At 40.6% G+C, this 26,733-nt stretch overlaps 1 protein-coding gene across 1 annotated transcript in view; it reads left to right on the top strand.

Moving 5' to 3' along the window:
* The window catches only part of LOC126271682 (ribosomal protein S6 kinase beta-1), a 201,082-nt gene that overhangs the window by 107,906 nt on the left and 66,443 nt on the right, over positions 1–26,733 (top strand). Inside the window, exons 5-8 of the mRNA XM_049974171.1 lie at positions 5,139–5,201; positions 14,337–14,465; positions 16,752–16,842; positions 17,297–17,413. Of these exons, the coding sequence (XP_049830128.1) occupies positions 5,139–5,201; positions 14,337–14,465; positions 16,752–16,842; positions 17,297–17,413 (400 nt within the window). The remainder of the gene's footprint in view (positions 1–5,138; positions 5,202–14,336; positions 14,466–16,751; positions 16,843–17,296; positions 17,414–26,733) is intronic.

The following is a 26,733-nucleotide window of genomic DNA, read 5'->3' on the forward strand; positions in this document are numbered from 1 at the left end:
ACCAGACATAGGCCGGGACACTCAGATGTTTAGGATGGGTGGTAGGGACAGAGCATAGAGTGACATTATACTGAGTGCACTATCCGAAAATTACCTCGAGCAATTAAACAGAGAACCGACTCGTGGAGATAACATCTTGGACCTACTGATAACAAACAAACCCGAACTTTTTGACTCTGTATGTGCAAAGCAGGCGAATCAGTGATCATAAGGCCATTGCAGCATCCCTGAATATGGAAGTAAATAGGAATATAAAAAAAGGGAGGAAGGTTTCTGTTTAGCAAGAATAATAGAGGGCAGATTTCAGACTACCTAACAGATCAAAACGAAAATTTCTGTTCCGACACTGACAATGTTGAGTGTTTATGGAAAAAGTTCAAGGCAATCGTAAAATGCGTTTTAGACAGGTACATGTCGAGTAAAACTGTGAGGGATAGGAAAAACCCACCGTGGTACTACAACAAAGTTAGGAAACTACTGCCAAAGCAAAGAGAGCTTCACTCCAAGTTTAAACACAGCCAAAACCTCTCAGACAAACAGAAGCTAAACAATGTCAAAGTTAGCGTAAGGATGGCTATGCGTGAAGCGTTCAGTGAATTCGAAAGTAAAATTCTATGTACCAACTTGACAGAAAATCCTAGGAAGTTCTGGTGTTACGTTAAATCAGTAAGTGGCTCGAAACAGCATATCCAGACACTCCGGGATGATGATGGCATTGAAACAGAGGATGACACGTGTAAAGATGAAATACTAAACTCCTTTTTCCAAAGCTGTTTCGCAGAGGAAGACCGCACTGTAGTTCCTTCTCTAAATCCTCACACAAACGAAAAAATGGCGGACATCGAACTAAGTGTCCAAGGAATAGAAAAGCAACTGGAATCACTCAACAGAGGAAAGTCCACTGGACCTGACAGGATACCAATTCGATTCTACACAGAGTACGCAAAAGAACTTGCCCCCTTCCAACAGCAGTGTACCGCAAGTCTCTAGAGGAATGGAAGGTTCCAAATGATTGGAAAAGAGCACAGGTAGTCCCAGTCTTCAAAAAGGGTCATCGAGCAGATGTGCAAAACTATAGGCCTATATCTCTCACATCGATCTGTTGTAGAATTTTAGAACATGTTTTTTGCTCAGGTATCATGTCGTTTCTGGAAACCCAGAATCTCCTCTGTAGGAATCAACATGGATTCTGGAAACAAGCGATCGTGTGAGAACAAACTCGCTTTATTTGTTCATGAGACCCAGAAGATATTAGATACAGGCTCCCAGGTAGATGCCATTTTCCTTGACTTCCGGAAAGCGTTCGATACAGTTCCGCACTGTCGCCTGATAAACAAAGTAAGAGCCTACGGAATATTAGAGCAGCTGTGTGGTTGGATCGAAGAGTTTTCAGCAAACAGAACACAGCATGTTGCTCTCAATGGAGAGACATCTACAGAGACCAAGCAAATAGTGTCGGAAGTTCCATGCAGCTTTTCGCGAATGATGCAGCATTAGAAAATTGCAGCGAATTGCAAGAAGATATGCAGCGGATAGGCACTTGGTGCAGGGAGTGGCAACTGACCCTTACATAGACAAATGTAATGTTGTTGATGTTGATGTTGTCTTCAGTCCTGAGACTGGTTTGATGCAGCTCTCCATGCTACTCTATTCTGTGCAAGCTTCTTCATCTCACAGTACCTTCTGTAACCTACATCCTTCTGAATCTGCTGAATGTATTCATCTCTTGGTCTCCCTCTACAATTTTTACGCTCCACGCTGCCCTCCAGTACCAAATTGGTGATCCCTTGATGCCTCAGAACATGTCCTACCAACCGATCCCTTCTTCTGGTCACGTTGTGCCATGTCTGCTTGTGTCTGTGTATGTGCGGATGGATATATGTGTGTGTGTGTGTGTGTGTGTGTGTGTGTGTGTGTGTGTGTGTGTGTGTGTGTGTGTGTGTGCGCGCTAGTGTACACCTGTCCTTTTTTTCCCCCTAAGGTAAGTCTTTCCGCTCCCGGGATTGGAATGACTCCTTACCCTCTCCCTTAAAACCCACATCCTTTCGTGTTTCCCTCTCCTTCCCTCTTTCCTGAAGAAGCAACTGTCGGATGCGAAAGCTATAAATTCTCTCTCTCTCTCTCTCTCTCTCTCTCTCTCTCTGTGTGTGTGTGTGTGTGTGTGTGTGTGTGTGTGTGTGTTTTTTTTATTTATTGTACTTATCTACCGGTGTTTTCCCACTTAAGCCGGTAGATAGGCACAATAAATAAAACACACACAGAATTGCTAGCTTTCGAAAAATTCAAACAGTCAGCTCTAAAAAAAAGTGTATAAGGAACCTTGTCAATTATACCAATTTGTTTCTGTAACTCCGCACTATATTTTATCATATTTGTTGTTACTGTTTGTCAGGGACTGGAAAGTTTCTTGGACCACACGTACAAACTGGAAGACTTGCCAACAATTGTTGGTAGCTCTCAGTGTAAGATACAAAATTGTCAAATTTTTGTGAGGTATGTGTAAGAAGAAGCAATAAACTGCTTGATTCCTTTAGGAATGTATGCTGTCAGAATTTCAATAGTAAACTACACTGTGATTAACACCACCTCTGCTAACAAATGGCATCCAGGTGATCTGGCACACAAATTTTTTTGGCTGTATCAAAAAGACTTTTAATGACAATACACTTTTGTTGTGGGTGATTGTTGGAGTTCTCACGCATATATTTGTCTGTATATGTAACTTTCTGAAAGACTTCGTTCCAACCTTCCATCAGTCTGCCTTGTAATGAAAACATCGAAGAAGGATATTGCACTGTCATTTTCCACTTCCATAGTAAACTGAAGTTAAAAAAACAAAACAAAAAAATTAAAATTTCACATTATTTTCACGTTACTATTTTTGTGAAATTTTCCTGTCCTTATAAATAATACTGACATACTTGCTGTATGACTTCCATAAATAAAATTTGGAAAACTTAAAATAAATGTTGTTTGTACACAGCTTTTAGTGGAAAGCCTCCCCCCCCCCTCCCACACACACACACACACACACACACACACACACACACACACACACACACACACACACACACACAAATTATTAATTTAATATTCAGCACTACTCTTTACAAACTACAGGTGTCACCATTTTTTTTTTTTTAAGCAAACCATTGATAACTCTTTACCTATTTCATTCTAGCAATGACATTTCTTTTTCACCTTTAATGTAAAATGTAGACAACAGGCAACATTTACACCCGTAATTTAATTAAAATGACATTATTCGGCTTACAAAATTTCTCCTTTCCAGTGGAAAAATACTTTCTATTACTCATATTTATATCATTTGTAGTTTCATATCTAATGTATGTACAGTATTCTTTAAGTTATAGAACATTAATTTTTAATAGTTTACATTTCTCTAACATGTCATCACTTAGTTTATGTTGGTACTCACTCCGCTCACTTTCCAGCCAGTTCAAATTCTTGCTGACTCAAGCACCACTAGTAGTTTAGAATTAGCTTGGTCAGCAGGGTATGTAGCATTCAAGAAAATAAGTTGTACACACAGAAGTTTCTAGTCTCACCATGTTTATTACATACAACAAGAGGAATGTTAATGAAACATAAAATATGTAAAGCACTTTTTTGTCTAACATGTCTTAATAGCTTCTTAGAACAGATTGCCTTCAGCAGTATCTGGGACGCTGTAAGGAAATGCAAAATACATGAGCAAAATGCTGATCTCACACAAAAATATCCAGCTTCCTCGGTGTTTGCAAGTGCTGGCTGGTGAATTACACATGCACAGGTGTACAACCACATACCTTAATGGCTTTTGAGCCACTGATCATTCTCTAATTAAATAGAGAGACTAATCCTTGGGCGACGCGCTAGTTACATCTGAATGTGTACTTCGAACTAGGACTGTTGATAAGATATCAATATTTACAGGCAGTATTTTTTTCCCCTGATACATTGATATCAAAATGGCAGTATCGAGTGCCAGTATTTTTATTTTATGTTATGGTTTCTTTTTCTTCACAATTTTTGGTGTATGTTCGTATTTGTTCTTTTGAAATTGTAGATCAACATAATATTACTTTCTCTGTGTGAAGGAACATTTCTACTCTCTAAACTTTCAACACGCCCAATCTTTTTCTTTGTTTATGGGAACCAAGTATATGTGTCACAAAAGTAGTAGTAAGAGTGCACTGTTTGGGGTGACAGTGTGAATGCAATAACAAAATTTCTGATGTGAAGAAATAGGACACTAGTTTCATTAAAAAGCAATTTTTAACACAAGTAGTATGCTATTTCTTCACATTGGCGTTCTTCAAAACCACTTGCTGGAATTGAGGAACAAAAATCTAAATGACAAGATTGGTGTTTGCGGTTTGATGGAGATGTGCGAGGGGGAAACGCTGACATAATCAGCGCTTGGCACCACCAACAGAAACTGCAACAGTTAGCTACACCATACAGTTTTGGCTGTACAACTGTTAGGTCACTGACTTTGGGGGGGGAAAAAGAACAACAAAGAGAAATCAACATAAAGTGCCCTAGACAAATCTGATATGTGACAAAACCGAGTGATGGACCCATCGGCCACCTATTAATGTACCACTTTATGCAGTTATCAGTGTTAGCAAAGTGGTTATTGCCAAGCATGAATGTGCATCATTTTCCTTTCAATTCTTGCTATAAGAGGGCAGTGTTACCGTACCCCTCTCCCTGGCCTCCTCCAGGTCAACTGATCTGTCCTGTTAAGCACATTCAGGACACCATTGAGGGATATGCACCTTGGTCTCAGCTTTCACTATTCTCCATAAGTGATGGATTATAGTTGAGTAGTTGTGAACCATTATGGCTACACAGTGGTGTCACTGTCTTGTGCATGTGCTCACTCGCACGTGTTATGTTTGTTTGTGTGTGTTTGTGTGTGCGTGTGCGTGTTTTGGGGGGAGTGGGGCTCCATGCCATAATGCGTTGTCATCAGAGTGAAAAGGAGTGGGGCTACATATTATTAGGTATGTGTTTCTAATTAGGTTGCTCGTGAGCCTATTTGTGAGAACTAACCTCACCCTTTCACCTGAGAAATACATACTTGATGAGAAATAATGATGCTTAATGAAGCTTTTTTCCTCTCTTTCCAGTTTTTATCTGTCCGAAATAATTCTGGCATTAGAACACTTGCATATACAAGGAATCATTTATAGGTGAGTATTTTCAGAAAATGAAATAATTCTGAAATCTTTCTAATTTGTTTCTTCTTGTGCAAACACAAGTGTTGGTAGCCCTGCGCCTGCTACACGGACGTCTGAGTCACAGCTCTTGCACAAGATAAGTAATTTAAGTAGTAATAAACTGTTTTTTAACACTTTAAACTAATTTATTACGTTAATTATAGTGCTCTGCAAGCGTACCATTAAAGGTTTTTGTCTTACTCGCGTATTTTCACAGTAATCACGTAAAGTTCGTTTTGTTTACATATCGCGGCCAGGCCGAACTTTTGAGTTTTCAGATTAAACTTCATACCGCAATCTTAAGAGCATTTACTGATAGTTTAGTGTGCTAAATACGTTTGCTGCCCCTTTATATCTGTAGAGTATCATCATCTCTTAAGTAATTTCCAGTAAAAAACTTCTGAACCACTGTTTACATAGTCGCGAGTAGGCCTATTTTTCGTACACGTATTTTCATTGTTTTCCGGTAACTTAATTGTCTTTCTGTCACTAAAATAGATTTGTACCATGAGTGTAAAGTGCCTGACGTGCCGTAGGATCGTTAGCTCCGGGGTCTGGTGTGATGGATGTAGTAACTTTTTTCATTGGGGCGACTGTAGTGGCATGGGAATTGGGAAAATGAGCGAGACTCATCAGTGGTTCTGTAGGCTATGCAGTAGAGATAGGAAGATTGTGGAACAGGAGGGGAAAATTGCTGCCCTTCAGGCTGAGTTAGATGAGGCTAGGCGAGAACTGGGCAGGTAAAGGGGGGAGAAGGGTAAACAGGGGTGGGAAGTGGCAACAGGCATGAGGAACAGGCCAAGAAATTCTTCTGACAGCTTTGTTATTAATGTACAAAATAGGTTTGACCTGTTGCCTCAGTCAGAAACTGATGAGCCTCTCACAGAAGTAGATGTAGACAGGGCTCAAGAAGCTTTCAGCAGCAAATTGATTAAGAATGTAGGGAAGTCTGCAAAGAGAAAGAAAGTCTTGTTGCTAGGTAGTTCGCATGCTAGGGGTGTGGGCCAACTTCTGCAGGATGAATTAGGGTTGGATTACCAGGTCACAAGTTTTTTCAAACCTAGTGCTGAACTTGGGCAGGTTACAGAGGATTTAGGTTCACTATGTAAAGGTTTTACTAAGGAAGACACGGTGGTTATTGTGGGTGGGCCGGGCAACACTATTGACAGAGATCCGGGGTACAGCATAAAGTGTGACCTGGCAAAGATTGCATCGGCATCGAATCATACCAGTGTTGGGTTTGTGTCGGTTCTGGAGCGCCACGACCGACCTCATTGGACCTCTTCTGTCAGGAGAGTTAATTTGGAGTTGGAACGGCTACTTGGATCTGGTGCAGGGTCACACATTGGTGTGGTTCCTGTTGATTCACTCTGTAGGTGGGACTATACTAGACATGGCCTACACCTCAACAGGAAAGGGATGGGTAAACTGGCTGGGCTGATAGCAGGAAATTTAAAGGGGGGGAGGAACTACATCTCATGGTGGAAACACTTTTTTAGTGTAAGATCAGTGTCCAGTGGGAAACTCAGCCAGGCAAGTACTAAAGATGTTAAAAAAAGTTCAAGATACTCACAAAAGTAAAGTGAAAAATAATGTTAGTATATTTCATCAAAATATTGGGGGATTGAAGAATAAAAGTACTAAAGATGTTAAAAAAGTTCAAGATACTCACAAAAGTAAAGTGAAAAATACTGTTAGTATATTTCATCAAAATATTGGGGGATTGAAGAGTAAAATTGATGAGCTTCTGCTTTGTTTAGAAGATATAGAAACCAAGAATGTAATAGATATACTATGCCTGTCTGAGCATCACATTGTCACTGATATGCAAAAGGTTAGCATCAATGGGTACAAATTAGCTGCACATGTAAGTAGAGATAATATGATGAGAGGAGGAGTTGCCATATATGTCAAAAGCTTCCACAGTGCAAAAAATTTAGAAACTAAAAAATTTTGTGTAGAGCAACATATGGAAGCATGTGCCACTGAACTTAATCTAAATGATGGCACTTTCATAATTGTAACAGTGTATAGGTCCCCCTCAGGGAATTTCCAGCTATTTCTAGAAAACTTGGATGCTTTGTTGTGCTATCTGTCAGACAGGGGGAAGCAAATTATCATTTGTGGGGATTTCAATGTTGATTCCCTGAAAGAGTGTAATAGGAAGAATGACCTTTTAGTATTACTCAGTTCTTTCAATTTGAGCTCCGTCATTGATTTTCCTACTCGGATAACAAAGAACAGCAGTACATTGATAGATAACTTTTTTATAGACCAAGATAAGTTTAAGGACATAAATGCTTATCCTGTTGAGAATGGTCTTTCAGATCATAGTGCACAGCTTGTTACAGTACATGACATAGCTCCATGCAGTATAATAAATCAGACTTTCAAAGCAGTGCATTCAATTAACAATATAAATATTGCAAACTTTAGGGAAAGCCTACAGCAGCTAGACTGGGATGAAGTGTATAAGGAACCCGATGCAAACTTGAAATATAACTTATTTCACAATACATTTTTAAGGGTATTTGAAAATTGTTTTCCCAAGAAAATAGTTAAACATAATTCCAAGAAAACATATAAAAAACCTTGGCTAACTAAAGGAATAAGAATATCTTGCAACCGTAAAAGAGAACTGTATCTAACAGCAAGAGGGAGTACTGACCCCGAAATTGTTCAATATTATAAAAACTATTGTGCGGTACTAAGAAAAGTTATTAAAAAGTCCAGAAGTATGTGTATCATGTCGGAGATCAGTAACTCTGATAATAAAATTAAAGCAATTTGGAATATTATTGAAAGGGAAACAGGGCAACCAAGAGCACAGGAAGATTTTAGTGCAATAAAACTGAATGACAAGTGCACTAACAAACAATCAGAAATTGAAAATATTTTGAATAATCATTTTTTAAATGTTGTGGAGAAAATAGGATCTAGATCTTCACTAGAAGAGGCAAGGCTATTAATAGAAGAGGCCATACCTGCGCAGTTTGAAACAACTGTAATTCCACCAACCTCTCCCTCTGAAATCAGTAAAATAATAAACTCACTGAAAAGTAAAAGCTCTTACGGAATTGATGGCATTTCCAGCAAAGTACTTAAAGCTTGTTCCCCACAGATAAGTAGGATTCTCAGCCACGTATGTAATAGCTCTTTGGAGCAGGGTGTTTTCCCTGATAGACTGAAATATGCCATTGTAAAACCATTGCATAAAAAGGGGGATACGTCGGATGTCAACAACTACCGCCCAATCTCTCTTCTGACAGCTCTATCAAAAATTTTTGAGAAAGTAATGTATTCAAGAGTAGCCTCCCATATTTGTAAAAATAAAGTACTAACAAAATGTCAGTTTGGTTTTCAGAAAGGCTTTTCAACAGAAAATGCTATATATGCTTTCACTGATCAAATATTAAATGCTCTGAATAACCGGACATCACCCATTGGTATTTTTTGTGATCTCTCAAAGGCCTTTGATTGTGTAAATCATGGAATTCTTTTAGATAAGCTAAATCATTATGGTTTGAGTGGGGCAGTGCACAAATGGTTTAATTCATACTTAACTGGAAGAATGCAGAAAGTTGAAATAAGTGGTTCGTGTAATGTTAAAACAACAGCTGATTCCTCAAACTGGGGTGCTATCAAGCACGGGGTCCCACAGGGTTCGGTCTTAGGTCCTTTACTGTTCTTGATATACATTAATGACTTACCATTCCACATTGATGAAGATGCAAAGTTAGTTCTTTTTGCTGATGATACAAGTATAGTAATAACATCCAAAAACCAAGAACTAAGTGATGTAATTGTAAATGATGTTTTTCACAAAATTATTAAGTGGTTCTCAGCAAACGGACTCTCTTTAAATTTTGATAAAACACAGTATATACAGTTCCGTACAGTAAATGGCACAACTCCAGTAATAAATATAGAATTTGAACAGAAGTCTGTAGCTAAGGTAGAATTTTCAAAATTTTTAGGTGTGTCCATTGATGAGAGGTTAAACTGGAAGCAACACATTGATGGTCTGCTGAAACGTCTGAGTTCAGCTACGTATGCTATTAGGGTTACTGCAAATTTTGGTGATAAGAATCTCAGTAAATTAGCTTACTATGCCTACTTTCATTCACTGCTTTCGTATGGCATCATATTCTGGGGTAATTCATCGTTGAGTAGAAAAGTATTCATTGCACAAAAACGTGTAATCAGAATAATTGCTGGAGCCCACCCACGGTCATCCTGCAGACATCTATTTAAGGATCTAGGGATCCTCACAGTATATATATTCCCTTATGAAATTTGTTGATAATAATCCAACCCAATTCAAAAGTAATAGCAGTGTGCATACCTATAACACCAGGAGAAAGGATGATCTTCACTATGCAGGGTTAAATCTGACTTTGGCACAGAAAGGGGTAAATTATGCTGCCACAAAAGTCTTTGGGCACCTACCAAACAGCATCAAAAGCCTGACAGATAGCCAACTAACATTTAAAAATAAATTAAAAGAATTTCTAGATGACAACTTCTTCTACTCATTGGCTGAATTTTTAGATATAAACTAAGCAAAATAATAATAATAATAATAATAATAATAATAATAATAATAATAATAATAATCATTAGTGTCATGCAATATTTTGTGTAATGTAATTTATTGTACAGACATCTTTTATTAACCTGACACGTTCCACATCATTACGAAGTGTCGTATTCATGATCTATGGAACAAGTATTAATCTAATCTAATCTAATCTAATCTAACCTAGTGACAGTATTTTAACATCGAGCAATGTTGGCACAGTAGTCCACATCTGCCAATCCTCTTATACAGATACTGATGCCACTATGCTGAGTGAATCGTAGAAAAGTTTAAGAATTGCCATTCTACATAAACATACATTGAACAATGTTATTTTTGGCTGTCTGGCAACATTTGCACTATGCAAGAAGAAGATAGATTGAGAAAAGAAAGACACTATGCTCTGCCACAACATGCCCTTTCTGTGCCCTTTCAACCTTTTTAATTTTTGTTTTTCTCTTTGTTTCCAGGTACGTTGATTCACAAACTTGAAAATAGCACACTGCTTCATTCAACAAAAAATTTGTCGTCCTTTTCTAGCATTTCATAACAACAGCCCAAAATTTTTTTTAGAGATGTCCATCCTGTGTAAAGTCTTCTGAAAACCGTTTCTGGGTGTACTTCTTTTTCTTGATAAGTCTGTCTTCAGAATTGCAACTTTTTGGCAATGTGGTTCATTAGTATTTGTTCATATTATACCACTTACATTTGTGTGTGCGCGCGCGTGTGTGCGCGCGCGCGTGTGTGTGTGTGTGTGTGTGTGTGTGTGTGTGTGTGTGTGTGTGTGTGTGTAATGTACCCCTTTCCACTCCAGGGTGTAACGCTTTCTTCGCTTAACTGTCTGGAGGTAAATCGGTAACATTAGTTTCATCCCTGTTGGTTGTAAGTTCTGAAGTACCTACTGCATCTTGTACAATATAACATTGTTCAGCGCATTTTCTCAAATGTCTTCGTCTGTTATTTCATCTGCATTCGGTGAAATAATCACCAATTCTAGGTCATGAGCTTCATCTTGACTCACTTCATAGCCCTTCAGTTCTGCTGTAACTTCAACTATAGGTCCACATGACATTGTTTTTATCCTACTGTAAAATGTGAAACGAAATATTTCACTCTGCTACCCAACCCTGCAGAAAATCTAATAAAATTTGTATAAAAAAAAAAAGCTCAGCAGTCTAAATATTAATTTTTGTGTAATTCCAACATTGTAATAGTACCAGGATGAGTAACTCATATATTTGTAGTTTTGATTTCTGTTAAGTCACAAATAATATTTTTAATCATGACTATAGTCAAGTTGCAGCTGTAAGAACATCCTTGCAGTTGCAATGCTATTTGATTTTGTAAACATCTCGACATCAATGCTTCAGTGTTACCAGAGCTCTGTAGGCAGGTATTATTTTCATTGGCAGCAGTTTGTGCTTTATCATTGAAAGCTGGCAACAGAGATGCCAGCTGTCATGGATCAACTTATGCTGACTCGACTATAGTTTCGAACTTTTCGTTCATTCTCATACCATTACCTATACTAGAAGATATAATGTTGTATTTCACATTTTGTTGATAACATTCTTCTAATATAGGTAATTGCTTAGGAATGAGTGAAAAGTTTAAAACTAATAATTAATAAAAATATTATTTACATCTCTGACAAAAAGCATAATTACCAACCATAATTAAGAAATAACAAATAGAAATTTTTGTATATAATACATGTATATGATAATATTGCACATCCACAAAAAAGTGGTAATGTAACCTGCCATCTGAAATATACTGATTGCTGTATGGGCATCTTTTCGTATATGTAAAACATGCACTTGCAGACAAGTAAATTACAATTCATTGTTGTACAGAAACTACCAGCAAGCATATGGTGCAGCCAGGTGTGAAAATAGAAAATAGACAAAATAATTATTTTCAAAAAAAATAAGCTAATTAGAGAAAATGATATCTTTTCAATTGGCAGTCATTATAGCAATCAGTTCAACCTTTACATACAACATTCAAAGCTAAGAGTTTTGTTACATAGAAATAAATAAAATATTTGTGTCCCTAAAAAGAGGCAATGGTAAATGATGGTTTATCAAAGGAATTGATTCGCAAAGGATAATCTGTTCATCTTACATCTACAAAGGCATATTTATTTTCTGTTTTAACAAGTGTTTATTGCTAACATTCTACAGTACACAGCAGAGTCAATTACAGAGCCTGTCGGAGATGCTGAGCAGAGACCAGGGACAACGCTTGCTTGTATGTTAGGCAACTTGTCCATAAGCAGAGCCAAAAAGCCAATCCAGGACAGAGTCCAATGTGCTGCAATCACTCGTTAGAGTGAAGGTTAATTTGGACGCAGAATTGTAGGTCACAGCAGTGTCAAGGAAAGTGTACAGAACTTGAGGCAAATTGAGCGTGGCAAGTTCGACATGAAGTGCCTGTAGCCGGCCAGCTTTATATGCGGTCCTTGAGCAGCAGAACTGCCCAAGTCACAAGGTTCCAGGAGTGAGGCTTGGAGATCCCATAAACATTGGTGGTAGCCTTTTGGCTGTGTTCAGATAGCGCACCAGGTTGGAGATGCCCTCTGTGGTATTGTCAAGAACTGCTGCAATAAGAATCATATTTGTCTGCTGGCTTTATACCAGCCACAGGGGTACCATCTCTGTTCTTGTGTTTTCTTAGGGTCCGGCTCCATATTTATGTTAGTGTTTTCAGCCAGGATACAAGATGAACTAATAAATTTTTATTTGTAAGACATCTGTAACTGTTCTGCAACATGTTAATGGTAAACAAATCCGCCACAACTGTCAAATGCTTTATTGGCCGAAGTCTTCCACAATGGAAGTTGCTATATATATCGTCAGGAGTATCTGAAATCTGAAGTAAAACAAAGATTATTACCTACTCAATTAAGCAATTACAATAATATTTTTAAAAAATGTTTTGCTTTATTGTACTTATTCTATTATTAGTCATGTTTCTTTTCCTTATTTGTTAAGGTGAACATCTCCCAAAAGGGCTGCAATTACTTTATTACTACCTATATTGCTTCTGCATTTTTTGCAGCATTCGTTCATGCTTGTACCTTAGTTCCCCTCCATACCATGTTATGAACCCTCTTCACTTGTTTACCACAAACAGAGCCTACGGCTTTACTGCTCAGTCTGCTTGCTATAGCCACTCAGGTCACACTGGTGTCCTCTATCAGCAGTTGGTAAGTGTTGGCCTCAAATGTAGGCATTTTCTCGTGGTTCGTCCTGACTTGCACTTGCCACAGGGTCGTTCTTTAGTTTAACTTTAATTTTTTTTATTATTTTTTTTTAATGTCTTCATTGATTAATGGAGTAGGTGACAACTGTTGTTTTACTTCATATTTCAGATACACCTGATGATGGGGCTAAAGCCCCGAAACTGTGGTAGTGTATAGTGACTTCTGTCATGCAAGACTTTGGTCAGTAAAATATTTTACACCTGTGGCAGATTCATTTATTATGAACAAGATGAATCGAGTAAAACATGGGTAGAAACTTACACCACATCTGACATTTTTTGGGGCACAGAAGACAAAGTAACCAGGGCTTCCACTGCCCATACTAAGGCTGGATCACAAACAGAATGTCCAGCAGCAGGACAGCAGACCACACTTCAAAACCAGCCTTCCTAGTGTCTGCACTGATGGAGGACCTTGTAGAATCCATAGAAGTTGAACACTTACACACATGCCATAGGTTTCAGCAGTTTAGATTATTAGTTGCAGTGCAATTGTACTCTAAATCTCTCACATTAACAATAAATCGTGTAGCTTTGAGCACAGTAGTGGTATTCACAATTCTAAGAGAACAAATAGTTTATACTGTATCTGCTGATTTCCACTTCAGTGAAGTAAACTGTTTCATAGCTTGTGCACTGAAGTAAAATGATTGGCATACAGTATTCACATCCAGGTTAAAGTAGTCTCACCCCAGATTGCTACTTCTGTACTGTTACAGAACTTCTTAGAATGAGGTGAACAGCATATAAGACACATTAACAGGAAAAACACCAAGCCATGTCCATTTGATCATAATATTTGGTTAGGATATAATATACTTAAAAACTAAGTGACTAATTACTATGGAGCAGAAGACCACATGAAACAACTCGTGTTTATTGCAGTGGGTAACAAGTATAAACTGATGATCAGATTTTGTGGGCACTTTATATGTAGCATGTATTTTGTGTACAAAATAAAGTAAAAATAAAAAAAATATATTTCCAACCCAAGAACAGTAACATAATTTAAGAGCAACTGCAACAAATGGAGAAAAGGTGTTTTAAATACTGACTGCTCCAGTCACTCCTATTCCAGCAGCCAGTGTTGGCCCCTTCGTCTTGCTGCAAATCTTTAATCTTTTAGTTTAACACCTTCAGCTGTCTCTGCTTGATTTATTAAATATTTTTATCTAAATTCTGTAAACAGTGAAATAATACTTGCTCATCTAGTGGATGTGCATCTTTAAAGTATCGCCTTTCATAGACTTTGTCTTTTTCAGGGATCTGAAGCCGGAAAATATTCTGTTAGATGCACAGGGACACGTAAAACTGACAGACTTTGGTCTGTGTAAGGAACATATCCAAGAAGGCATAGTGACACACACATTTTGTGGCACAATTGAGTATATGTAAGTTACTTCTAGCTTCAAAGCTTAACATTATTTAGGATCCTTTATGCAGAATTATAAACTATCTTCATTGTGAGTGTTGTGTATATTTTTGTTTTTTGCTCCTCTCTTCCCCATATTTATTAGACGTCTCACAACCCCTCAAGTCCCACCTACTCATCTATCCTAGTGAAACCTCAGACTTATTACAAAGACATTGCAATATTATTATAGTATCAGAATTCCACATGTCTGGCTCTCTGTGATCTCTGACAAATGCAGTAGGACAATATTCACAATGTAATTACCAGCAATTGTGTGACAAGGTATTCTAAATGTCAGAACTTCCACCAGAACAATACAGCATAAATAGCATAACTATTCATAATGTGTGCCACATGTAGCTATCCAAAACTGAGCATGTTTAAAGTCTGTCCATGCTATTAACTGTGAAGGTTGCACAAAATAAAGAGTGTTCTGATGTATCTGCCATATGCGTATATTGTACTTGGAGACAGTTGAAGACCCAGTTTGTCCTAACTCGTATCACATCTGATAGGCCAAAATACTGTTGTGTGTTGATGTTCTCAGTGGGTGTGTGGCTTTGGAAGCACAGGACACCTTAGCCCCTCTGCATGGTGTGCATAAAAAAAGTGCCGTTACATGTGCTGATCAGTTGTTTGACAGAGTTGGAGGCTAAGTTTCTCGCAAAGCATTTAAAAATCGTACATCTTGGCCATCACATGCCTCTAAACTATTTAATGATCTTTGAACACTAGCAGAGAATGAAAGTATCCTATGTAATACATGGCTATCAAGGTTCTAACATACTTCCTGAAAAGTCTTAACTGTGTCCGTGCGTGCGTGCGTGCGCGCACCAGAGGCCTCACTTCTGTGGTTTAAAGTGCAGGGCAGACCATGGAAACACTACTCCGAAAAATCCAGAAAACTCTCTGAAACATTAAATTCAAATGGTAAAATAACCCAACCAAATAACAGGTGAAACTTCCTGGCAGATTAAAACTGTGTGCCCGACCGAGACTCGAACAGGTCCCGAGTACGAGTCTCCGTCGGGCACACAGTTTTAATCTGCCTGGAAGTTTCATATCAGCACACACTCTGCTGCAGAGTGAAAATCTCATTCTGAAATCACAGGTACTACACAGTAATGACTCTACACAAAAGCCACATCCAAGCACCTCAATAGCACCATGTCAGAAACAAGTCGGTGGTTGCCAGTTACAAAAAGGATTGGTTGATACTAAAAACAAAGTACAGCAACAGATCAATAGTCCCACATAAAGACCATGCAGAAAGAAGCAGCAGAGTCAGTGAGTTGAAGTGCTTCCTCATGACCTCCAATCAAACTTACAGCTTTCATGTCTCTCACTATCAAACACAAATGTGGAGCTGTCTTGGGATTTTCTCCACTCCATGTGTGTGACCGTAATGTCAGTTTTTAGCCAGCCTTCCATCTCATCACTTCAGTCGTATGCATCGTTGAGATAGAGCTACTATAGTGAAACTTCATGGCAGATTAAAACTGTTTGTCGGACTGAGACTCGAAGTAGGGACCTTCGTCTTTAGTGGACAAGAGCTCTGCCTTGGTCCAGCAAACAATTTCCACCTGTCAGGAAGTTTCATATCAGCGCACACTCTGTTGCAGAGTAAAAATTTCATTCTGTCTGCTATAGTTCTTGCAAATTAGTATTTGTCTATCCAGATGCAAGATACTTGGTCAGCAGTGCAACACTTGCCAAATGTAGTTTTCTAGCACCATTGGGGTACTTTTGCCACACCCAGTCTGTGATTCAGTCCCATTCATATTGATACTGTTGGACCTGTACTGCCATCTGAAATGTGTGTTCTCTCTCACTTTGTCCTTTTTCTCCCCCCCCCCCCCCCCCCCTCCCCCATTCCCCATTCTCACCAATAATAGATATGTTGCAGTCATGATAAAGATTGTACAGAAAAATACAGAGAGATTTTATGAGATGAGTGGAGGCCATGAGCTAGAAACCAAATGTCTTAAATAGTTGCTTTTTGATATGTACAGCTGCATATCAGTGAGTCAGTGACATGTCTCAGTTAGCCAAATACCTTCATCTATTTATTTTATTGTGAGTTCACTTGGATTTTTTACACACAGGCTACTTGCAGTAGGTAGTGTTTCAGCATAAGTAAATGTTAATATCAAGCAGTTTCCTCTTTTTCAAGCCAACTACTGTACACATGTTACAGCATATGTTTTAAGCATATGAATTCCAATTGGTATTAAATTTTATTTATTTCAATGTTTCTATTTAGGGCTCCAGAAATTCTTACACGAAGTGGACATGGAAAGGCAGTAGACTGGTGGTCACTGGGTGCATTGATGTATGATATGTTAACAGGAGCGGTATGTTTTTATAACTAAAATATTTAATGTATGTTTACCTATTAGTAACACTGTGAAACACTTATTATATGTGAATGATACACAAGAGCATGTATCGACAACATCAACAAAGACACGCTTAAGTAGTGAAGGGGCAGAAGCAGTCAGTCAATTCCAATGAGACAAGATTATATACTAGTTACAATTCCATAAGTATTGGATGAGTATGTAAATATAAAAGCAGGAAACAACTAAATAAGAAACTGCATAATTTTAGTAGTAGTAGTAGTAGTAGTAGTAGTAGTAGTAGTAGTAGTAATTGAACAAACAATTGTCATTCATTGGTAAAGTAGAGAATTACATGTGAGGGACCAGCAGTTAATTACTAAAGAAGCAAAGTAACCAAGAATTGTGATTAAAACATAATCATTCTTTAAATTTTTAATTTAATCTTTATGTTTTATTATTGTTTCAGCCACCCTTCACAGCTGAGAACCGCAAGAAAACAATAGAAAAAATATTGAGGGGGAAACTAGTTTTACCTCAGTACCTTACACCTGATGCTCGGGATCTGATACGCAAGCTCCTTAAGGTGAGAGGCGGTGTGGAAAAATAACCATACTCATAATGTTGCCCTTAATATATAGTACCATTAAAGGAATGTACGTAGCCAATAACTTGTAGAGTGTCTACTAAACATTTTTTATTCAGAAATATAATTATCATAAAGGCAAAATAGGTGTGCTTATAAAAATGCCAAGTAAAAGTAACCCACACAAAGAATAAAACACACACACAGAATTTCTAGCTTTCGCAACCGATGATTGCTTCTTCAGGAAAGAGGAAAGGAGAGGGGAAAGACGAAAGGATGTGGGTTTTAAGGGGGAGGGTAAGGAGTCATTCCAATCCCGGGAGCGGAAAGACTTCCCTTAGGGGGGAAAAAAAGGACAGGTGTACACTCGCTCGCTCGAACGCCTGGAATCCGTACCCAGTCTGTTACCCCGGAAACCATCCTTGTAACCATTGATGCCACTTCCCTATACACAAATATCCCGCACGTCCAGGGCCCCGCTGCAATGGAGCACTTCCTTTCACGCTGATCACCTGCCACCCTACCTGAAACCTCTTTCCTCGTCACCTTAGCCAGCTTCATCCTGACCCACAACTTCTTCACTTTTGTAGGCCAGACATACCAACAATTAAAGGGAACAGCCATGGGTACCAGGATGGCCCCCTCGTATGCCAACCTATTTATGGGTCGCTTAGAGGAAGCCTTCTTGGTTACCCAAGCCTGCCAACCCAAAGTTTGGTACAGATTTATTGATGACATCTTCATGCTCTGGACTCACAGTGAAGAACAACTCCAAAGTTTCCTCTCCAACCTTAACTCCTTTGGTTCCATCAGATTCACCTGGTCCTACTCCAAATCCCATGCCACTTTCCTTGACGTTGACCTCCATCTGTCCAATGGCCACCTTCACACATCCGTCCACATCAAACCCACCAACAATGAACAGTACCTCCATTATGACAGCTGCCACCCATTCCATATCAAACGGTCCCTTCCCTACAGCCTAGGCCTTCGTGGCAAAAGAATCTGCTCCAGTCCTGAATCCCTGGACCATTACACCAACAACCTGAAAACAGCTTTCGCATCCTGCAACTACCCTCCCGACCTGGTACAGAAGTAGATAACCAGAGCCACTTCCTCATCCCCTCAAACCCAGAACCTCTCACAGAAGAACCCCAAAAGTGCCCCACTTGTGACAGGATACTTCCCGGGACTGGATCAGACTCTGAATGTGGCTCTCCAGCAGGGATACGACTTCCTAAAATCCTGCCCCGAAATGAGATCCATCCTTCATGAAATCCTCCCCACTCCACCAAGAGTGTCTTTCCGCCGTCCACCTAACCTTCGTAACCTCTTGGTTCATCCCTATGAAATCCCCAAACCACCCTCCCTACCCTCTGGCTCCTATCCTTGTAACCGCACCCGATGTAAAACCTGTCCTACGCACCCTCCCACCACCACCTACTCCAGTCCTGTAACCCGGAAGGTGTACATGATCAAAGGCAGAGCCACGTGTGAAAGCACCCACGTGATTTACCAACTGACCTGCCTACACTGTGACGCTTTCTATGTGGGAATGACCAGCAACAAACTGTCCATTCGCATGAATGGACACAGGCAGATAGTGTTTGTTGGTAATGAGGATCACCCTGTGGCTAAACATGCCTTGGTGCACGGCCAGCACATCTTGGCACAGTGTTACACCATCCGAGTTATCTGGATACTTCCCACCAACACCAACCTATCCGAACTCCGGAGATGGGAACTTGCCCTTCAATATATCCTTTCTTCTCATTATCCACCAGGCCTCAATCTCCGCTAATTTCAAGTTGCCGCCATACGTCACCTGTCATTCAATATCATCTTTGCCTCTACACTTCCGCCTCAACTTACATCTCTGCCCATACTCTTTGCCTCTAAATATGTCTGCTTGTGCTTGTGTGTGTGTGTGTGTGTGTGTGTGTGTGTGTGTGCACGCGCGCGAGTGAGTATATACATACCTATCCCTTTTTCCCGCTAAGGTAAGTCTTTCCACTCCCGGGATTGGAATGACTCCTTACCCTCTCCCTTAAAACCCACATCCTTTCTTCTTTCCTTTTCCTTTCCTCTTTCCTGACGAAGCAGCCGCCGATTGCGAAAGCTCGAAATTCTGTGTGTGTGTTTGTGTGTTTTATTTATTGTGCCTATCTACCGGCACTTTCCCGCTTGATAAGTTTCGGAATCTTTGTTTTTAATATATATTTTCTGTTTAACCGTTTATGCTGTGGACACTCCACAGATTAAAAACCACTCTTATTATTAGTTTAAAAATTCATAATTGTCAAAAACCCCTGTTAGATTTAGGTATAAGGGCTGTATAAATAATGAAATTACTAAGCCCAGTTGTGTTACTGTGACCATTGCCTATGTTAAATGTCAACATGCAATAATCACTCACAGAAGGCAGATTGCAGGACAAACTGTGGAGGATATATAAAGTGTGTCTGTGAGACACACAATATAATGCAGTCGTCGTAATGTGGAAATGGAGTGATTCAGCTGACCTCCTGGCTTTCAGGCCAAGGGTGGAAGCATTTCCAAAATGGCTAAGTTTGTAAACTGTTCATGTGCAGCTGTGGATAAAATAAACTCGTATACCATGCATGGCAAAATGACACTATCCAAAGCTTTGCATCGAAGCCACTATGGAGCACTACAGGCCATAGATGACAGGAGTGAATGACTGTTCAGTGAACATTGCTGCATATGGGCCTCCACAACAGGTACATGGTAGATATACCTGTGCTGAAGGCTGTTCAATGGCAACAAAGGCTGAAATTTGCATGCCAGTGCTGCAACTGGACATCCACTGAGTGGAGAGAAGTGGCTTTCTCGGATGAAACACGTTTTATGTTTCAATCATCAGAATGGTCCATGTTGAAGGAGAGAGAGTTAAATTTTCACGCTATTCCCTGGGTGATAGCGTCATTTTGGAAAATGAAATGGCTCAACACAGAGTGCATCTATCCTTGCGGACCAAGGGCACCCCAGCATTTGGTTTGTTCATGCTCGGCATGGTGGCATCTACCAGTAGGACAACGGAATGTGTCGCGCATCTCACAGCATCATATGCACATAGTTTGAAGAGCACCAGGATGACCCCCGGGGTCCCACAGCTCTTCTCTCTCTCTCTCTCTCTCTCTCTCTCTCTCTCTCTCTCTATCTATCTATCTATCTATCTATCTATCTATCTATCTATCTATCTATCTATCTTTTTGGTCCCCTTAGGCTTCAACTTCCCTTACTAAATTGGTTTTGCAGTGGAAGCCATTGAGGCCCTGACAGACATAGGGATCACACTTGTTTTACAAAAGCTGTCACCCTCTCATGTATGCATTGGAGTGGTTGCTCGTCTTTTTGGGGTATTGGAACTGCAGGCGAGGAGTGCTGTGCCAGGTGGCCCTTGCCACAGCTGAGTGGAGCCCACTTGCTGCGGTACTGATTGGTACCAGGGCAGATGATCTGCACATGAAGCTTGCTGACTACCCTTCCGTGACTCTCTCTTCAGATGGGAATGGTTCTCTCTCTGCTCCTACCTTGGTTCCCTCAGCATTCTCCTCCAGGCTACCCCATGGAAGGAGTGCCTGGCCTGCTCTCTTGGAGTGAAACCTTTCCCTGTTACTTGGTTTCTTGGTTTTTTTCCAGGCCCAATGGGGATACTTTCATTGCTACTGAACTCTCTTTTATTTTTTATTTTTTTATTTTTATTTATTTATTTATTTATTTATTTATTTAGTACATATTGAAGATAAGTTCGGTGAAGTTGACTCAGTAAAAAGTGAAATGGTTCCCTACTGATTAAAACTACTTCTGCCAGTCGGTCAACTTCCCTTTGGGCTTAAGAGTTCTTAGCTGATGTGCTGGCGAGCATCACTCCTTACCGGTCCTGAAATATGACACAGGACATCATCTTCCACAAGGACCTCCTCCTTCAGTCTGGTGACTAAATCAGGAGTAATCTGGCATGGCTCATTCTCTTTCGGATCCTGATATTGATGTGGATTGCTTTCTTCCCGACCACACCACCTCTTGCCCTCCAGAAGAGCAAGAGGAGGAGGAGGAAGAGGTCTACAAGAAGAATAAGTGTAAGCCTTGGGCTGCTACCCCCCACCCCCTTCCTCGGTCATCCCAGGGGGTGTCACCCGTCCTTCTGAATCAGTCGAATCTTACATTCACGGATGTCACTCCGTCCTTTACCACTGACTGACTCTGACTCAGCACAATGATCAATTCTGGCCCATTAGGTGACCATCCATCCACTTGTGCTACTCTCCTCCAATGGAACTATAATGATTATTATTGTCAACTTCCAGAACTGTAGTCCCTTCTTTCTCTGTACTCTGTAGCTTGTGTTGCTTTTCAGGAATCTCGTTTTATGGATACTCATTTGCCGACTCTTTGTGGTCCCCCAAACCATCAGCTAGAACCAGATTGGCACTTTGTGAGCCTCTGTCGGTGCTTGTACATTGGTCTGCAATCCATTGTTAGTTTCTGTTTCCCTCTTCATACTGTGCTGGAAGCAGTGGCATCTTTTGGGACCAATTTAGACCCTAAAGTTACGATATGCAATAATTATCTCTCGCCAGACCTCTCCTAGGCTTCCTGCTCTTATTGCTGTGCTTAGGCAGCTACCAGTCCCCTCCCTTGTCGTTGGGGCGTTTAATGCCTGTACACTGTGTAGGGTGGTACAACAACCACCGATGGGCAAGGTTATTGAAGACCTGCTGGTAGGGTCTTGATCTGACTCCTCAACACTGGAACCCCCATACACTTTAATGTGGAATGTGGCACTTTCTTCCTGACTCATCTTTCCATCTGCAGCCCTGTATTCTTCCCCTCTGTCCAGTGGGGAGTTCACGACAATTTGTATGTCAATAACCATTTTCAGATCATCTTATTTTCTCTCCAACATCTCTCTCCTGGATGCATTCCCAGGTGAGCCTTTACTAATGTACTTTGTTGGGAATGATATGTTTCTGCCATAGGACAACATACTCCCTCTTCACAGCAATGGGCAAAGATCAGGTGCATTTTTGGACGCCATCATCCTACAGGTGTCCTGGGGAATTTCCCTGAATGATGTCATCCTCACCAGCCCAGAGTCTGCCACTGGGAATTTTGTTCAGTATTTCAGGGTGTCCATATTCTGTCTTCTATATTTTGTTCTCCAGCACCTGAAGCCTAATAACACCCCATTTAGCGAGTGGTAATTCACCAAGGCCCTTGGTCGCTGCCACAAAATAGCTCCTGGACTGGACGAGGTGCACAACTAAATGCTTCAACACTTATGCTAGTCAACATCATATACTTTCTCTTTTTAACTGTTTGGAGCTAGAGGGAATCGCCTTCCAAATGATGAGAAAGTGTCTTTATTGCAGTTTTGAAATCAAGTAACAACCTCTTCAGATGGACAGGTATCATCCAATCAGTTTACTTAATGCCCTCTGCAAGTTACTTGAATGTGTGGTACATTGAAGGCTGTGTTGGATCCTTGAATCCCAAGTACTTTTGTCTTCGGCTCAGGGTGGTTTTCGCCCAGGCTACTGTACTGCAAATAATTTAGTCCACTTGCAGTGTGGTATCCTAACATTTTATGCTCGGCGTCAACACCTGGCTACAGTCTTCTTCCATATGCATAAACTTGTGTTACCACATGGTGCCATGATATCCCTGCCACCTCTCATGAATGGGGCCTCCATGGCCCGCTCCTGATTTTTATCTGGAACTTTATTTTCTATCACAGTTTTCAGATACAGGTTGGCACATCTCATAGCATTTCCCATCTGCAGGAGGATGGGGTTCTTCAGAGTTCTGTTTGCAGTGTCCCTCTTTTTTTAGTGGCTGTCGATGGTCTGGTGGCAGCTGCAGGGCCTACAGTGTCCCCGTCTGTGCATTTATTTTTGTTCGTGCATGATGGGCATTTCTGAATGTACACTACAGGGAGCAATACACCGAATGCAATCTTGGGCTGTCACTCTTATCTTCCTTTTTTTTTTGCTGTGTTATGCATTTGTCATTCCCCATCCAAATCTGAATGTTGATGGTCAGTCCATCAATGTGGTGAACTCTTAACATTCTTTGGGATTGGTCTGTGATTCCTTGTTGACATGGTTTCTCCATCTGTGTTGACTAAATCAGACATTTTGGTTGCACTTCAATGCTTTTTGCTCTTACACCTCAGCAACACCAACTGGGGTGCGGACCAATATGCTCTGATACAGCTGTACATAGTGTTGATCCAGTCCCATGGGAGTCTCACAAATGGCTCGACATCACCTTCGATGTTGCACATGCTAGACCCAATACACCATTGTGGAGTACAAATGACAATTTTGTGCCTTTCATGCTAGTGCCATGATCAGCCTTCTAGTGGAGGCAGGGGTTCCACCATTTCGGGTTCTGCACCAACAGCAACAATTGATCTCTTTGTGCTATGCATCTGCTGCTCATCTGAACTACCATCTCCTCTTTCCAGATACAAAGCTCTGCCACCTGCGACAGTGGTCAGGTCTGGGTTATGATCGCTATCCGCATCTGGTCTCTCTTTCTGAACTTTTTCGGGCCCATTCACGTGCACCTCGGTGGTACATCCCTCGTTCATAGTTCTGTCTTAACCATTCAGAAGTTCTGAAAGACTCTTCTTGTCCTGAGGCCCCCTGTTGTTAATTCTTCTGCAATTTCAGTTCATTTTCGGGTTCTGAAGTAGTCTACACTGATGGCTCAATGGTTGCCAATCAAACTGGGTCTGCTTATGTTCATGCAGGATGTAACGAAATCCACTCCATGACATGGTGGCCATCTCTTGTGGTCTTCAGCATTTCCATTCCTGCACAGTCATTCCTCCTCTGTAGTGACTCTTTGAGCAGTTTACAAGCTCTTGAACACTGTTACCCTCACCATCCCTTGGTTCTGACTATCCAGATTTCCTATTTTGCCGTTGAACAGTGCTGGTGCTCGGTAGTTTGTCTGAACTATCTGGAGCTAGGGTTATGTTGCATCCTGGGGAATGAACTCACTGACTGGCTGGCCAAATTGGCTACCGGCAAGCTGCCTTTTAAGATTGGTATTCCAGAATTAGACCTACAGCCAGAATTACACTGTCTAGTTCTAAGCATTTGGAAAATGGAATGGCAAACACTGTCTTTGCTGAACAATGTATGAGCAATAAGAGTCCACAGATTTGTGGAACTCCTCTATCCAAGTCTTTTTAAAGGACTCCATCGTTCTTTGCTGGCTCTGCGTTGGCCATACCTGGCTGACACATAGCAATTTTCTCTATTGTGAAGATCTGCCCCGCTACCATCATGTTGCCCATTTCATGGTTATCCACATTTTGTTGGACTGTCCTAATGTAGTAGCTGCCCTGTGGTGGGCTCTTAATCTTCCTTACTCACTACCTCTGGTGTTAGTGGATGATTCCTCCTCGACTGACCTAGTTTTACAGTTTATTCGTAAAAGGGAGTTTTTGCTATTGTCTCTAAGGCAGGGTACCTCAGTCTTGTTGGCCCATTGACTGGTTGGCAAGACACTGTTGCCTCCTATGCCCCAAATAGGCAGTGGCTGTCCAGACTTGGTGATCTGCTCCAGCTCTCGCCCTACCCACCCTTTTGCTCTTCTTCCCCCTTCTTGCATGTGCTGTTCGACTTGATGTTCTTCCTCTGTTTTCTTGTGCTTCTCTTCCTGTCTCTGTGCCACAAGTCTTTCTCTAGATGTTGTTGGATAGGGGCGTGGTGGTGGTGGTGGTGGTGGTGGTGGTGGTGGTGGTGGTGGTGGTGGTGGTGGTATGTCCCTCATTGTACTTTTAGCACCCTCTGGATGCTCCCTGGACTTGGCACCTCACCTGCATTTATTCATTTACCTCTTCCTTCTTGGCAGAAGGGACCGGTGACTTCATTGTTTGATCCCTTTAATCATTAAACCAGCAAACCAACCAGCAGCAGGATGTTTACATTTCCCCTCTGGCCACGGGACTCCCCGGATTTAAACCCTATCAAGAATCTGTATCATTGGACTGTTCATGCCACTGATCCTCCACCGAGAATCATAGTACAACCAGCCTTGGCACTGAGCTCTGCATTGCTCCACAATGCTGTCGGTACCTTCCAGAACTTCATACTCTCTCTTCCTGTACATCCTGCAGAGGTCTGCATCGTAAAAGGTTATTTTTCAGGCTTTTGACAGATGATCACATTAATGTTACTGGACAGTGAAGAATAAACTAAATTTCAATTATTCTTGTTGTTCAGATGCCAAAAACATGTGCTGGGATGTTCAGGACGACATGTGCCAGTTCTAATGTAACAAAAATCGAAATACGGCAGCTGTTCAATAAAGAATGATCATAATTTTTTATGTTTATAATTTTTCATGCTAAAATTTAATCTTATGATACTCTTTTAGCTTAATGTGCAACAAACACACCATAGTAGTTTCATTGTTGGGACTCCTGGTTCCTACCTGTGAGAGGCAGGCAACGTTGGACATGTTCAGTATCGCCTACTGTCGCAATGGAGCTAACATGTGAGGAACAATGTGCGACTTTTAAATTCTGCTTTCATCTGAACAAATCTTCATCTGAGGCCTAGCCAATGCTACTGGAGGCGTATGGACAGCCTGTTCTTCCCTACAACACAGCTCGAAGATGGTTTAAAATGTTTAAAGATGGGAGACAATCAATTTCATAGGATAGTGAACCCGGTGCTCCAGTTACTCCTCATACGGAAGAAAACATCAACACTGCTGTGTCATCGTGAGAGAGGATTGGCGAATTACCTTAAGATCACTTTCTGAAATACTGAACATTTCATTGAGTGACACCCACACATTTGTGGCAGAAAAATTACACGACACCTTTCCATGCATGATGGATTCCGAGGCTGTTAATTCCCAAACAAAAGGTCATTTGCATGGAAGTCTGTAAAAGTTGATGTTAGAGGAAGATCCGGAGTTTCTTTCAAATGTAATCACTGCTAATGAAACTTTGCCACATCATTTTGATCCTGAGAGTAAACAGCAAAGCCAAGTGTGGAAATCTCCTTCATCACCAACCCCCAAAAGAGCAAAAGTGGTTGCTTCTGCTAGGAAAGTTACGGTCATATCATTCTTTGATTTCGTGGAATGGCTTATCAGCATATTGTATCTGCACACACATCAGTAACTGGACAATACTACAGGGATGCCCTGAAAACATTGCAAGTTCATATGAGGCACATAAGACCACATTTCCATGAAGCAGGCTGGATGCTGCACCACGATAATGTGCAGCAGCATATTGCCTATGTTGTTGCTGGATATCTTGCAAA

The sequence above is a fragment of the Schistocerca gregaria genome, chromosome 1 (genome assembly GCF_023897955.1).
Source record: "Schistocerca gregaria isolate iqSchGreg1 chromosome 1, iqSchGreg1.2, whole genome shotgun sequence".
Lineage (NCBI taxonomy): Eukaryota > Metazoa > Arthropoda > Insecta > Orthoptera > Acrididae > Schistocerca > Schistocerca gregaria.